The sequence below is a fragment of the Serinus canaria genome, chromosome 7 (assembly GCF_022539315.1).
Source record: "Serinus canaria isolate serCan28SL12 chromosome 7, serCan2020, whole genome shotgun sequence".
Lineage (NCBI taxonomy): Eukaryota > Metazoa > Chordata > Aves > Passeriformes > Fringillidae > Serinus > Serinus canaria.
The window spans coordinates 14,981,123-14,994,740 of record NC_066321.1 but is presented as its reverse complement, the minus strand read 5'-3'; the positions used below and the strand labels follow the sequence as shown (position 1 = coordinate 14,994,740).

The following is a 13,618-nucleotide window of genomic DNA, read 5'->3' as shown; positions in this document are numbered from 1 at the left end:
ATAGGAATCCACAAAATCCCCCAGGAGTGGGCAGTCACGCTGCAAAACATCCAGGTACTTGCCTCAGTTTCCCCTTCTGATGACTATCTCTGTTCTGCCTGAAGCTCCCTCCCACCAAGCCCTGCTTCTCCAAAGGTGCTATACCTGGGAGATGCTCCAGTGAAGAATACGCAGGAATTATGACCCACCATCCCCAGCCTGGGTCCCCAAGATACCCCAAGAGGACTGGGAGCAGGGGGTAGGCTGCAGGCAGCTGTGTCCCCATGTGCTCCAGCCTGTCTTTCAGGGTGGGGAAGGGTCCCTGTGTCCCCTCCCTGTGCCATATCTTGACAGTGGTCCCCTTCCTTGCCCAGAAGCATGAGCCTGACTGCAGCCATGGAGAGCAGCTGTGAGCTGGACCTGGTGTACATCACGGAGCGCATCATCGCTGTCTCCTACCCCAGCACAGCCGAGGAGCAGAGTTACTCCAGCAACCTCCGTGAAGTGGCCCACATGCTCAAGTCCAAGCATGGGAACAACTATGTGGTGAGGGGCACAGCCAGGTCCCTGTCAGGCTGCTGGAGGGGCTGGGGTGCTCAGCTGCTGAGGATGGATACTGCATCCTTGCCTCCATCTGGGCTCTGTTGAGGGAGGGTCTTTGCACTATGCTGGATAGATTTTTTTCTTCATGGAAGATTACCAGTCCCTTCCAGACCTCCTGGGAGTTTTTGGTCATTGTGTTGCCGTGTGGCAGAATGTTACTCAGGATAATGTGTCTGGGGAAGCCTCTCATAGCAGGATTTGGAAAGGCTTGGGAGTGAGGGAGAGGTGAGGTGGCAGCAAGGAAGATGTCCTCTCACTCTCTTTTTCATCTTCTCTCAAGCTTTTCAACCTCTCTGAGCGGAGACGTGATGTCAACAAACTTCACCCCAAGGTGGGTCACAGCTGTGTGAAGCAGGGAGGTCTCAGGGGCCTCAGGGTAGGCCTGTCTGCAGGACCAGCTCCCTGCTACAAGATGTCTAGGGGAAAAACAGGCACCTTTCTATTCTATCCAGCTGGGAAAAACCCTGAGAAAAGCACTGAGACTTCACACTGAATTTGTGGTAGTTCAGCTTGACTCCCATTACCTTCCCAGCCCCCCTTCTCAGCCCAAAACAGGCTGTTTGGAATCTCCTGGAGACCTCCCTTAAGCATTGTCCTCATCCCTCTGATAGTGGGGAAGACCTCAGAAGCTGAGCCAAGTAACCTGGGGTGAAGGGCCTGAGACCTGGGACCATGGTGGCCTCCCTGGACCAGGGATCTGGGCAGTGGGGTTGGGACTGGGAGGGTGCCTGTCAGAGCAGCACAGTAATGCCTACCCTGTGTACGGGCTTTGCCCACTGGCAGGCTGGGAACTCCACATGGGCGTGCCTGTGACCCCAGGCTGTTTGTTCCCCTGTTCAGGTGCTGGATTTTGGATGGCCTGACATGCACACCCCTGCGCTGGAGAAGATCTGCAGCATTTGCAAAGCCATGGACACGTGGCTCAACGCAGCAGCGCACAACGTGGTGGTGCTGCACAACAAGGTGGGCAGGACCCACCCCTGGGGCACAGCAGTGGGGCACTGGGGCTCTGTGGGGCTGCAGGGATTGGGCTGAGCAGCCGCAGAGGCTGAGAGATGTGGAGAATGTGGTGGTTTGTGGTTTGGGGTGTGGGTTGGTGTCAGCACATATGTGTAGATTGGTGTGTCTAATAAGGGTTGGGGCATTTGTGGGCTGGTGTATGCTTAGAGGGATCAGTGAGTGCCTCTGTGGGATGTCTGCCTGGGTGCTCACAGGCCCTGCTGCCCCTGTGACACCCCTTCTGCTGTGTGCCTGCAGGGGAACCGTGGCCGGCTGGGGGTGGTAGTGGCTGCCTACATGCACTACAGCAACATCTCAGCCAGGTGAGAGAGACATGAGATCCTGAGGTGGCCCTGGGGCTCACTGGTAGCCTCCATCCCAGTGGTGCTGGGGTGCTGGTGCCCATACTTCAGCCACATCTGCCCTTTCATGCCCACAGTGCTGACCAGGCTCTGGACAGGTTTGCCATGAAGCGCTTCTATGAGGACAAGGTGGTGCCTGTGGGACAGCCATCCCAGAAGAGGTGGGTCCTGGCACACCTTTGCAGGCTGGGTTTTTCCCCATAGGGTGGTTGGATGCAGGGCTCCAAGGTGGATGTTCCTCTGTGGGTTCTGCCCCTGAGCTGCCTGTCTGCCCTCCAGGTACATCCATTACTTCAGTGGGCTCCTCTCTGGCAGCATCAAGATGAACAACAAGCCCCTCTTCCTCCACCACGTCATCATGCACGGCATCCCCAACTTTGAGTCAAAAGGCGGTAGGTGCCCCCAGCTGCTTCCCCAGCCTGCTTCTTCCCATACCACCATCCCACACTGCCTGGTCAGGCTTGTCCTCCTTGAGGGATATTTTCCACCATTCCTTGGCAATTTGAATTTCCCTTTTCCTCTCAGAGACTGTTCACTCATAATAGCAGGGTGCTACCCTTTTCTGGCAGAGATGCCCTCACGATGATGGGCACTAACCTGAGCTGTGGGGTGACAATGTTTTTCTGACAGCTTTTCCAAGGATGGCTCCAGACTGGCTATTGGGATGCAGTACCCTATCTGGTGCTGGTACCTCAATCAGATCATCATCCCACCCTTATCCCCAGCCCAGTACTTGCCCTAGGTCCTACAGGACCCAAACTGTGAGGGCTGTGCCGTTTCTCAGCTCATCGACAGCATCCTTTCTGCCCATTGCAGATGTTGCCCTTGGTCGGTGCGGGCTGGCTGGGGCAGGGAGCGGCTGTTTGCTTTGGCTCCCTCCCTGTTTGGATTTCTCCCCCGTGACTAATCCCTCCCCTGGCCCCTCCGCCCAGCCAGCTAACAGCAGTGCGCCTTTTCTCCCCGCCTTGATGTCTTCCAGGTTGTCGGCCCTTCCTGAAAATCTACCAGGCCATGCAGCCCGTCTACACCTCGGGGATCTAGTAACTATCTCCTCTCCATGGGGCTTTCCTCCTGCCCAGCATGGGGGGCATGGCAAGCGAGGGAGGATGGAGTGGATCGAGGACAAGTCCCCTGTGCTCTTGTGCTCTGTGCTTAGTCTATTTGGGGGCCAGGGAAAAAACGGGGCTTCCTTTTTTTTGGAGGTGGTGACTGGCTGTACTGGGCCATACTGGACCCTTCTGCTGAGAGGGCTGTAGTGACTCCGTGTATCAGCAGAGGGAGCCTGGGGCTGCCGGAGCCTGGGGCTGGGTGTCCCCGGAGGGAGGGGAGAAAGGGACAGAGACATCTGGGAGATGAAGGCACCCTGGGAGATGAAGGCAGTTCTTCTCTCCCTGCTTACAGAACTGCTCTTCCTGCCTGGATTAGTCCTTGCAGATCACAGAGTATTCTTAGTTGGAAGGGACCCACAAAGATCATGGAGTCAAACTCTTAAGTAAAAGGCCCATATGGGGATTGAACCCACAACCTTGGTGTAATTAGCACCATGCTCTGACCAGCTGAGCTAATATCCTTTCTTTATCCAAAAAAAGATTTTCCCCTTGTTTTAATCTCCCCACATTTTTTTTCTGATGCTGATCCTGGGAGCAGGCACTGGCAGAAGGAAAGCAGAGTTGATTTCTCTGGCCTCCAAGGCACTCTGCCAGTGCCACATCCCAGTCTGGGTGGGACCCCTGGCTCCTGGTCTCTCTGGAGGGACCAGAGCACCTCACCTCTGGGATATTCCCATCTCAACCCCCAGGACCAGGATCTCACTTCTATACAGCCATGGGTCCCCGTTAGCTGAGATTTACTGCCATCCCAGCCTTGCCTTTCAGCTTTTAATAGACTGTTTATGGGATGCCTGTAATAAACTCCAGGTTTATCTTGCCTGTGAAATCCTACTCCTTTCTTCCCTTGTTTCTAGCTGCTGACGCCACCGCCCGTCGGCAGCCTGTCGGCAGTGCACTGGGAGGGGAGGGCTTCCCGCAGGGAAACTGAGGCAGGGAGAAAAGTCTTCCCAGAGATTTCTCCCTCTGTGTCCTAAGCTCCATTTGGGCTGTGGGAGCCAGGTGGATGGCTGATAGCCCAGCCTCGGCACTTGGAACCCGGGCAAACCCTCCCACCCAGCGGTTTTTGCACCCTTGCCGAGCTGTGCCTCAGTTTCCCCTCCCTGTCCTCCTTCCACTGGGAATGGGTGCTCCTTTAGGTGGTGGATGGGACCCCTCTCAGTCACAGGGAGGGCAAGCTCTGTGCTTTGCACCTTTTCTGCCTGGATTTGGGTGGAAGGGCTGGTTGAGGTGGTGCTAGGAGTTTTAGGGGGGCGGGGTCTCTGCACCACAGCTGACATCCTCCTGCTGTTCCTCTCTCCAGCAATGTGCAAGGAGACAGCCAGACGGGCATCTGCATCACCATTGAGCCTGGCTTGCTGCTCAAGGGCGATATCTTGGTAAGGATCATCAGCTCAGCTCCTGGCGTAGGAAGCAGACAGGGGTTGTGTGCTTGCCTTGCCTCAGGACCCCCAGATTCCCCCTTGCCCAGATCTGGGGGCTTCTCCTGATGGCCCAACCATTTTTCCCTCTGCAGCTGAAGTGCTACCACAAGAAGTTTCGCAGCCCTACCCGTGATGTGATTTTCCGTGTGCAGTTCCACACGTGTGCCGTGCATGATCTTGACGTCGTCTTTGGCAAGGAGGACCTGGATGAGGCCTTCAGAGGTAACTGGCCTGGCACTTCCCTGCTCCAAACTCCCTCATCCTCCTGCCCCTGTAACTCTGGTATCATCATGGGGACATCGGGGCACCCATCCCAGATCCACCCCCACCAGAACAGGGCACCCCTACTCCATCTGCAGGGTGTGGTGCTGCTTGGGAAGTGGTGGTACCGTCATCCTTTCAGTGCCAAAACCATTACTGCTGCAGAGGGGCTGCCTCGGGGTTGTTCTGGGGGCTAAGATGCACTGCCCCATGCAGGGATATCCCCTAGCAGCTCCCAGCCTCAGGCTGGTCTGCAGGCGTGTTTGGGGTGGCTGGCTACTACTGGAGCTATGGATGGAAATAATTTGTCCCTTTATTCTGTTCTTTCCTTGCCAGATGACCGCTTCCCTGAGTATGGGAAGGTGGAGTTTGTGTTCTCCTACGGCCCCGAGAAGATCCAAGGTATGGCTGGCTCAATGCCATGGGGGTTTGGAGGTGGGTGCTGTCTCCTTCTCCTCAGCTGTATACCCTGGTCCCTCCCTTGTGACCTCCACCTGCCCCATTGCAGTCCCTTTGTCACCAGGGTAGAGTGAGACATCCAGGCAGTAAGGCTTCTGAGATCTAGGAGCGTCTATGGATGCTCTGTCTCTCTCGCTCTCTTCCCCAGGAGGCTGCTCTCCAAAGCCTTTGGTGGCCCAGGAGAGATGGAAGGAATGTTTGGGAATGAAGGACTCCCTTGCTCAGAAAGCCCAGACTCAGGCACACTCACTGCCAGCCTGTGTGCTGGTCTCTAGGCAATCCCAAAAGCCCCAGGCAGTCTTGTACACCTTGTTTGTGAGTCTCGATGTTATCTTGTGCTCATCCATCTCTTGATGCTGCCTTTCCTACAGGAGCCTCCTGCCTTGCCCTATGGCTTCTGCACTTTTTTCCTTGCATGCACTTTTCTCCACCTATTCCCTCATCCCATCCTTGCTGGTTCCATTGTCATCCTGCCTGACCATCCTGCCTCTTTCCAGGCATGGAGCACCTGGAGAACGGGCCCAGTGTTTCAGTGGATTACAACACGTCCGACCCACTCATCCGGTGGGACTCCTACGAGAACTTCAACATCCAGCGTGAGGAGAGCGCAGAGGGGGCCTGGGCTGAGCCACCCCTGCCCAGCAAGCACCTGGAGAAAGGTTAGGGCTCACAAGGTGGTCGGCCGAAGTGTCCACATGGAAATACCCCCTACCCCAGGACAGGGGACACTGCTGGGCAGTGGGAGCTGCTGATGAGTGCAGTGTGGCCATGGGATAGGAGAGCAAGATATCATGGATGGACTTTGTCTTCTGCCACAGTGCCAGAGAGCTTAGTCTCTTCTTTTCAGCACTTAGCTATTGAAGTACTGTTTGTACAAGCAGAGTCCAGCCTTAGTTTACGCCCCAGAGCTTTAGGAAATCCAAATCCCATGTCTGCAGAGCCATTAGGTATCCCAGGTACTTCATCACGCTGCAAGCATGGCAGGATGTAGATGACCTTAGTTGCCCCTAGGGGATGAGGATGTCTTATTGGCCTTTGAGGGTCTGCTGCATCTCTCAGAGCTGGGATAAGCCCTTTGAGCACCCATTTTGTTGCAGCAAGTTGACTGCTGTCACCCACTTGGCAGGAATGGACAGTACTTGTATGTCAAAGGGTGGTGGGCCCCTGTCCTGGAGGCAAGGCCACCTGTGGCCAAGCAGATGCCTGGGCTTTCCTGGCCAGATCTGGAGAGATGTCCCTGGAGCAGGGACAGCTGCGGTCCCTGGTGTCCCTGAAGGTCACAGGCTGCTTTGAGTGGGAGCAGTGGATGGCGGTGCTCGCAGTGGAGGGTGGGGGCTCGGGGTGCCTGGGGCAGCGAGAGTGTCTGTGCTGTGGTAGTCACATGTAGCCAGACCTGGGGCGGCTCGGTGGAGCTGGCATGGGCACTTGTCTTGGCACAGGCTAGTAAACAGGCAACTCGTGATGTGCAGGCTCAGCTGTGGGCTATGTGCAGGCTGGGGAGCTGTGGGTCCAGCCTCAAGCTGGCAAGACTGCATGGCAGTCCCCTCCTGCCTGCAGAGATCTGAGTGCCTCTTTGCATGTTCCCCTCTGGACCCTGGGCCAAAGTTTCTGCACCCCAGCCACTCACAGGGCTGCAAGGGTACCCCAGGACTCATCTCTGTACTCTCGTGGGGGTCTTGGTGAATATTGGGGCTGCAGAAGTGCCCTAGGGCTCCTCTCCATTCCCCCTTTGGGGTCTTAGCAGGTGTCAGGGCTGTGGAGGTCCCTCCATGCACGACTGGGCTGTCATCTGTGCTGGGAAGGGTGGCAATAGGGAGTGAGGGCACCTTGAATTTGTAAACACTGTCCCAGTTTGGAGATGATCCGGGACTGTGCAAGAGTGAAGCCACAGGCAGAAGGCTGCCCTCTGACCTATGCCAGCAGAAGCAGCTGCAAGAAGCCCATCTATAAGGGGTCTTTCCCAGCTGTCCCATGGGGCACTTTGAGCAGTGGTGGTGGGAGTTAGCGTGGGCTCGAGGGGCTCCCATCTTTTTCCCTTTCTGTTGTCACTTTTCCTCTTTTCCAGCCTGTCCCAAGCCAGGATGGGGACTCTGGTGTCTGGCTGTGCAGGGGGGGTCCCTGTTTATGGTCGTTCTTGCCTTATTTGGTCAGGGAATTGCACGCCACATTTTTGGCACCACCAGGCGTGAGCAAGCGGCGTCCGGGGGCGGAGGGGGGTGAGGTTGGCACCAGGACCCACGCTGGGCTGGGATCAGCCGCTGCTCCTTGTCCCCGCCACCGCCCGTCCTGCCACCCGCCGAAGGCTCCCCGCAGACGGCCGCTGCAGCCCGGGCCAACGGGATCGGGATCGCCTGCCACACGGTGGGTTCCCCCATGCCGCCTCTCCGCTGGCCACGGCCGCTCTCACTGGACGTGGATGCCCTTTCTCCAGCAGCTTTGTCTCAGCATGGAGCACCCATAAGGGCTGGGGGGTGCCTGCCAGGGTGGGATGGCCTGTGGGACCCCAGAGCTGGAGGGCCAGGCGGGTGGCTGGGGATGGTGCCTGTCCTGGCGTTCCCCTCACCTCTGCTGTGCTTATCTCTGGGGACTTGGAGAAGGGGAATCTTTTTTGCAGTGGGGTCCTCTGTTGACTAGGTTCTTCCAGAGCAGGGGGCATGAGAGGGGGATCTGTACCATCATATCTTGCTCTCTGGCTGAGGGGACACAGCTGGATTCAACAGGCTCTCTGTGAGCCACTTTCAAGGGACAGGCTGGCCCCATCCGTGAACTCACCCTCCTGCTTTACTCAGGCAGGGTCTCTGCTGCTCACCATGTCTGGGCTGCCTTGTGGCCCTTAGGGAGAGTGGGATGCCCCCACAGCCAGTCCTTCTGCCCCTGAGCCATGTCCGCACAGCCTGGGGAAGGCAAGTGCTCTGCCTGCCCTCCTTGCTCCTCCTTGAAGGGGCTTTGGGGTCAGTGGTGGCTGCTTGGCAGGTGCTTGCTGCAGTCCCCATGGCCATTATTGGCTGAGGGTGTTTGAAGGCTGAAGGGAGGTGATGGCATGCTTCATTCTCTGGCTGATTTTGCAGTTGCCAGCACTGTGGTAGCTCTCCTTGGGGTGTCAAGAGAGGCAGGAGGAGGCTGGCAGCTGGATGTGGCACTGCTGGGCTTGCAGCTGGTTGGAAGATCACTGCAGAGAAATTTTGGGGTTGTGCAGATGCTGTAACTCTGTCTGGAGATAATTTATGGCCTGGTTTGGTTTTGCTGAGAAAAGCAGTGCTGATAGAGAACAGGGTGCTGAGGCTGGCATGGAGTCGGTGGACAGGTTGTCCTCAAAGTCTGGATGTGTGACTGTTTCGGGGGAACCCCAAGCTCTGCCATCCTGGGGTGGTGTAAGAAAATGTGAAATGGTTACAGCATCTCCCTGTAACCACTGGCCCTTGGACCCACCCTGGGCTGGCACTGCCTGCCCTGTCTCTTTACCAGGTTGGGAAGAGAGTGACCAGGGCCTGGCCAAATCCAACATCTGCGAGAGAGTTGCTAAATCCCCACCTGAGTCATGGTTCTGGCATAGGACTCCCCTGCAGCTCATCCCTGTCTTCCCACACATCCCCACTTGCAGGGCAGGGCCGGCTGGGGTGGAGACTGGGATGAGCATCCCACCCTTCCAATGAAGGGAGGTCACATCAGAGCCTGAACCACGTGTGGCAAAGGTCAGGGGGTCCTGGAGCCCCACAAATGGAGCTGGATGCTGATCCTGTGCTTTTCCATGCAGGAGAAAGCTCCTTGATGGCATCACTGTCATCTGTTTGTTCCCTAGGAGGGCCAGCATCTCATGGGGTACACCTTTCCTAGTGGGGTCAAATCCTGTCCCACTTATCAGGAGGGGCTGAGGCTGCCCAGGAGGGCAGGCCAGGCTGTGCAGAGGTGGAGAGCCAAATGGTCCAGGCCAGAGCTGTTAAATCCATTGTGGGAGCTGTTGGTGGGCTGCTGCTCTCCCCTGGCAGCTGGATCGGTCCCCAGGCCAGGCTTGGTGGGGAGGGGGGCCACTGCCTCTCCTCTTGCCTTCATCAGCTGACTAAAGCTGAAGGAATTCACTTTCCCTTCCTTATTCTGCTCCTCTCCACTGCTCTCTGCTCCATCTGCTGCAAGGTAAGGGTGTGTTGAGGTAGGCATTTTGGAGGGCAGTGGGAATCTGCATAGGAATTCACAGGGAGTGTCCCCCTTGCTACTGATTATTCCCCATGGGTGAAATGTTGAAGCATCCTCAGGCTTGGCTACACATTTTGTGGCTATTCCCAGGCAGGATCTGTCCTCTGACCTGGTATTTGGGGTGGTCATGTAGGGTGGGGGGTGGGGCTGGAACCGGGAACCAGGCAGGGCTGGGATACAGGGAAAGAGAGACCAGCTGGTAGAAACTCAGCCCCTTCTCTTCCCCCTTTGAACTGTCCTTGAAGTCAAAACTTGTAGCAGTTGTGTGCTTAGGGCTGGGGGTGTCCCATGGCAGGAGCGGGGAGTTCTGCCCTCCTGCAGCCGAGACAGCTGCGACAAAAAATAAGCAGGAGATTTTGGAAGGACGCTGGCTTGGCGTGTGGGAGCATCTGGGAGCAAACAGGGCTGTGAGTCAGGGGGCCGGCTGGAAACACTGCTCTCATCCCCTGCCGTCATCCGTGGGGGTGTGGGAAACGTGGTTTGGGGGATTAGAGCAGAGGGAGCCTCACGTTTTGCTGAGTGTATTGGATCAATTGAGGAGTGGAGTCCTGAGCATGGGTTCAGGCAGGGGCTTGGATATGGGGTGGGCTTGCTGTCACCTGGACGAGCAAACTGTGAGCACCATTCCAGCACGGATTTTGCTTGGGGTGGAGTAGTTTGGTCTCAGAGAGCTCTGGAGTGGATAGGGTCATGCCATACCTCCTGTCACAGAGCAGGGCAGTGTGTACATCCCAAAAACAGGGCTGGAATGTCTGTGCTGTGCTCGTGGTGCTGGCAGGGCAGGCAAGAGGATTGTGAAAATGGGTCGGCAGGGTCGGTGGCTTGTCCATGGCTGGTTTCCACCCCTCTTTAGCTGTGTAGCAATTTCAGATGGAGAAACTCAAGTCTCCAGCAAGACACTTGAATTTGCAGAGCCGTCTGGGTTTCAGCATCATGTGTGGCTTGGAAGGACATCCCCACCCTGAATGTGTCGCTGCTCTTTGGGGACAGGTGTGACGCATGCACACAGGGGCTGGGCAGGGCTGGGTGTCCCAAATGAGGGGGTCACCCAGCGGGGTGATGCTCTGTGGACGGTGCAAGGTGGGGAGGCTGTCCAGCTGTCCGGCTGTCTGTCCTGCCTAGGAAACAGTTAACGCGGTGGAGCCCTGCCTGTGGAGGAAGTAGTTAATATTCATAGCTGGAAGCTGTCTGTCTGGCTGTCCTCCCTCCATGGCTCCCACCCTCTCCGCACCTCACCGAGGTTAACTCGGGCTGGAGCTTGGGCGGCCCCGCCGCCCTCCCCGCGCCGCTCCCCTTCCCCTCCCGCTCCTCCCTGTGGTCCCTGTGTGGTCTGGGGCGGAGGGGAGCACAGCCGCACCTCCTCTCCTCCGTCCCATCTCCGGCCTCTCCCACCTTCGGCTCCTCCATCCTCTCCTCCAGCTCCCCGTGTCCCGGGGATCCCCGTACCCCACCCCTTCCGGCGCCCCGCCGCCGTCCCGGTACCCCTCTCGCGGCCCCGCGGGACACGGCGCTGGAAGGGAATAGCTCCCTCCGCGAGAGGGAAAGCAAAGCCAAAGGGACAAACGCCAGCCCAAGCCAGCTCCAGGCCGTCGGCTCCTGTCCTGGACGGACACACGGGGCTGGCTGTGGACGCCGTTGGAGCTGCCCCCACACCGGGTGCCCCTGGAAGGCTCTGGTGCTGGAAGGGGTGAAGGAGAGGGATTTTGCTGCCTGCTCCTTCCCTTCGTCGCGGATCTTTTAATCCCCGTCCCTTTTGGTAAGTCCTGACTTTGCTTCTCTTTGGACTCGGGGCTGGCTGGTGAATTCATGGTTGTGGTGACCCACGGCTTGGACTGGGGTTGATCCGTGCCATCCTATCTGGTTACAGGATGAAAACGGAGATAAGGAGGCTAAACTCTTCCCTGTGAGATTCTGCGCACACCCTACATCCTGCAAGGGGTCCCGGGACCCCAGGTCTTCCCTGCGGGCTGATGCTCCAGAAATGCATTGGGGCCAGAACTCTGGGTGGGGAGTGGAGGCAGCAGGTGGGATGCTGCTGGGGGGCACGGCAGGGGGAGACACGGTGATGCTTCAGCCTGATCTTCTGCACCGGTGCAGAGCCGTGGACAGGATTTGAGATTTTGGGGATGCGAGCTCACCCCCTCGGTACTGTCACACTTGTCCTGGACCAGTTTTTTTACTGGATGTAGTCACAGGGTGCTGGAGAGAGAGGACAGAGCATTTCTCCTCTAGGGCAGCGAGCCTGGCGGCAGGGCTGGGACCAGGCTGGGCTCAGTGCTTCCCGCAGCTGCCTCCGTACAGCTGGAGCAGATAGAGCCACGGCAGAGCTGAGTCTGGGGCTGAGCCCAGAGCAAACCCAGCCCACGATGGGATGGCACAGTCTGCCAGGCAGGAGCTACTCCGACCTTCAGGGATGAAATCTGACCTTGCTGGGAGCTGCAGACTCTTTGCAAATGGGGTGCTGAGAGCGTGCTGCTTTGAGGGTGGCTGGTTTGGCTAAGGCGTTCTGTTGCATTATCCCTTAGTTTTTATTTTATTTTATTTTATTTTGTTTTGTTTTGTTTTGTTTTGTTTTGTTTTGTTTTGTTTTGTTTTGTATTCAACTTCTCAGGTGACGAAGTCATATAGTCATATGAGAGATAGTGTGGTCCAGGGATAGTGGAGGAGGCTTCAGAGTGGCAGCAATAGCAGGATTTGTCTCGTGGCATCAGAGCCCAGGAGGTACATGGGGTTGAGAACAGGATGAACAATCAGGTGTGGGGCAGAGCAGCCTTAGGACAAGGACTTGGCTGATGGCTGAGCTGTCACAGGCTGTTCCTTGCTTACTACCCTGCTACTGCTCTCGGGGGGGGGGGGGGGGGTGGCCCCCAGCCCCCCCTGTGTCCCCTCCTCGTCAGAAGTTCTGGGGAAGGTGGGACGTAGCAGTTGGGGCTTTCTGTCTCTGCCATGAACTGCATTGTGCCCCATCCTCACCTCTCTTGGAGACATTTCTCTTCGCCATGGGGCAGTACCCAGCCCAAAGAGTAATTAAAGCCTTTCCTGTCTATTTTCTCCCTTGGCACCACGTGGTTGCATTTATATTTATTTATTTCCTTTTCCTTTCTATTCCTTTTCTGTTGTTCTCCCAGCCCCCATCCTGGCTTTTGCCCTGTTTCTCGAGACCAGCCAGCACCATCACTGCCTTCAGAAAGAAGGGCTGTGCCTTTCCCCCTGTCTCCAAGCAGTGTCTCAGCCTGTCCAGCATTGACACTGCCCCTGGATATGCTGCTTTTCTCTTCTTCCCTCCATGGAAAGTGTTTCCCTCCCTCTCTTACCCTTTTCCCCAGTATGGGAGGTGTTGTGGAGACAACTGCTACTGGCTCCTGGCTTTACTGGCTGGATGAAGAAGCTCTGAGTCTCTGGGAGAAATTCTCACTCTTTCCCATACCAAGTGCCCAGAGAGGACCTTGCTGCGTGCTCCTGAGACATCTTCAAGCCAATGGGAGGCTTTGAGGCTCAGCTGCCTCCTTGGGATTCAGGAGTGGAAAATCAGCAACAAGGAGAGGGCCCTGACTTTGTAGGACCTGGGCTCAGTGTTATTGCCCTCCTGTGCTTTGTGGTGAGGGGGGTTGTTGGCATGGGAGCTGCCGGGGTGCGGGTGCGGCGGCGGGGGCCTGGTTAAGCTGTCCCGGCTCGGAAGTGTTTTGCTTGCAGATAGGACCGCTCTGATTTCACACTATCGTGTTAGGGCCGTCTTCCGTCCCTGAGTCAGCTGCCTGGCCCCCTGCCAGGGAAGAGTCATTTTTTCCTCCAAAAGAAAGTGTTTAACACTGCTCGCAGGACCTTCCAGGAAACCTCGTCGGGGAGCTGGAAAAACAAAACTCTGCAGCCTGGTCCGTGCTGTGCAGCTCTGGCGGGGGGGGGGATGTAGCTTGGGAACTATTCCCATTGCTGTCAGTGGCCAAGGTCCCTCTGTACCCCCAAAATCTCTCTGCCCCACTTGGAAAGGTTTAAGGGGTGCAGCTGGTTGTGGTGTTGGTGCTGACGGTTGTGATGGAAGCTGGGGGGCTCAGAACTGAGTGCAGGATTACTGGTGATGATGCTGCCATGCCCTGGCTGCCCTCAGCCTTTTGGGGCTGTGGAGCAGAGCCAGCTGCCCACACTGGACTTGAATCACGGTGCCAGGACCTTCCTGCAGAGGAGATGATGCATGTTCGGGGTTGGGCAGTGGCAGTGGCAGTGCAGAAGCTCTAGA

General features: G+C 57.0%; 1 protein-coding gene across 13 annotated transcripts in view; it reads left to right on the top strand.

Annotated features, from left to right (window-relative positions):
• TNS1 (tensin 1) overlaps positions 1-13,618 on the top strand; it is a 68,999-nt gene that overhangs the window by 27,709 nt on the left and 27,672 nt on the right. For 10 of the 13 annotated variants that reach the window (XM_050976621.1, XM_050976619.1, XM_050976622.1 and 7 more), the window contains 12 exons: positions 5-54; positions 354-525; positions 863-913; positions 1,423-1,545; positions 1,840-1,904; positions 2,021-2,104; positions 2,223-2,335; positions 2,923-2,983; positions 4,353-4,428; positions 4,566-4,695; positions 5,071-5,136; positions 5,691-5,852. In XM_050976621.1, the coding sequence (XP_050832578.1) occupies positions 5-54; positions 354-525; positions 863-913; positions 1,423-1,545; positions 1,840-1,904; positions 2,021-2,104; positions 2,223-2,335; positions 2,923-2,983; positions 4,353-4,428; positions 4,566-4,695; positions 5,071-5,136; positions 5,691-5,852 (1,153 nt within the window). The remainder of the gene's footprint in view (positions 1-4; positions 55-353; positions 526-862; positions 914-1,422; positions 1,546-1,839; positions 1,905-2,020; positions 2,105-2,222; positions 2,336-2,922; positions 2,984-4,352; positions 4,429-4,565; positions 4,696-5,070; positions 5,137-5,690; positions 5,853-13,618) is intronic. The other 3 variants (XM_050976618.1, XM_050976624.1, XM_050976627.1) reach the window with 1 other exon arrangement.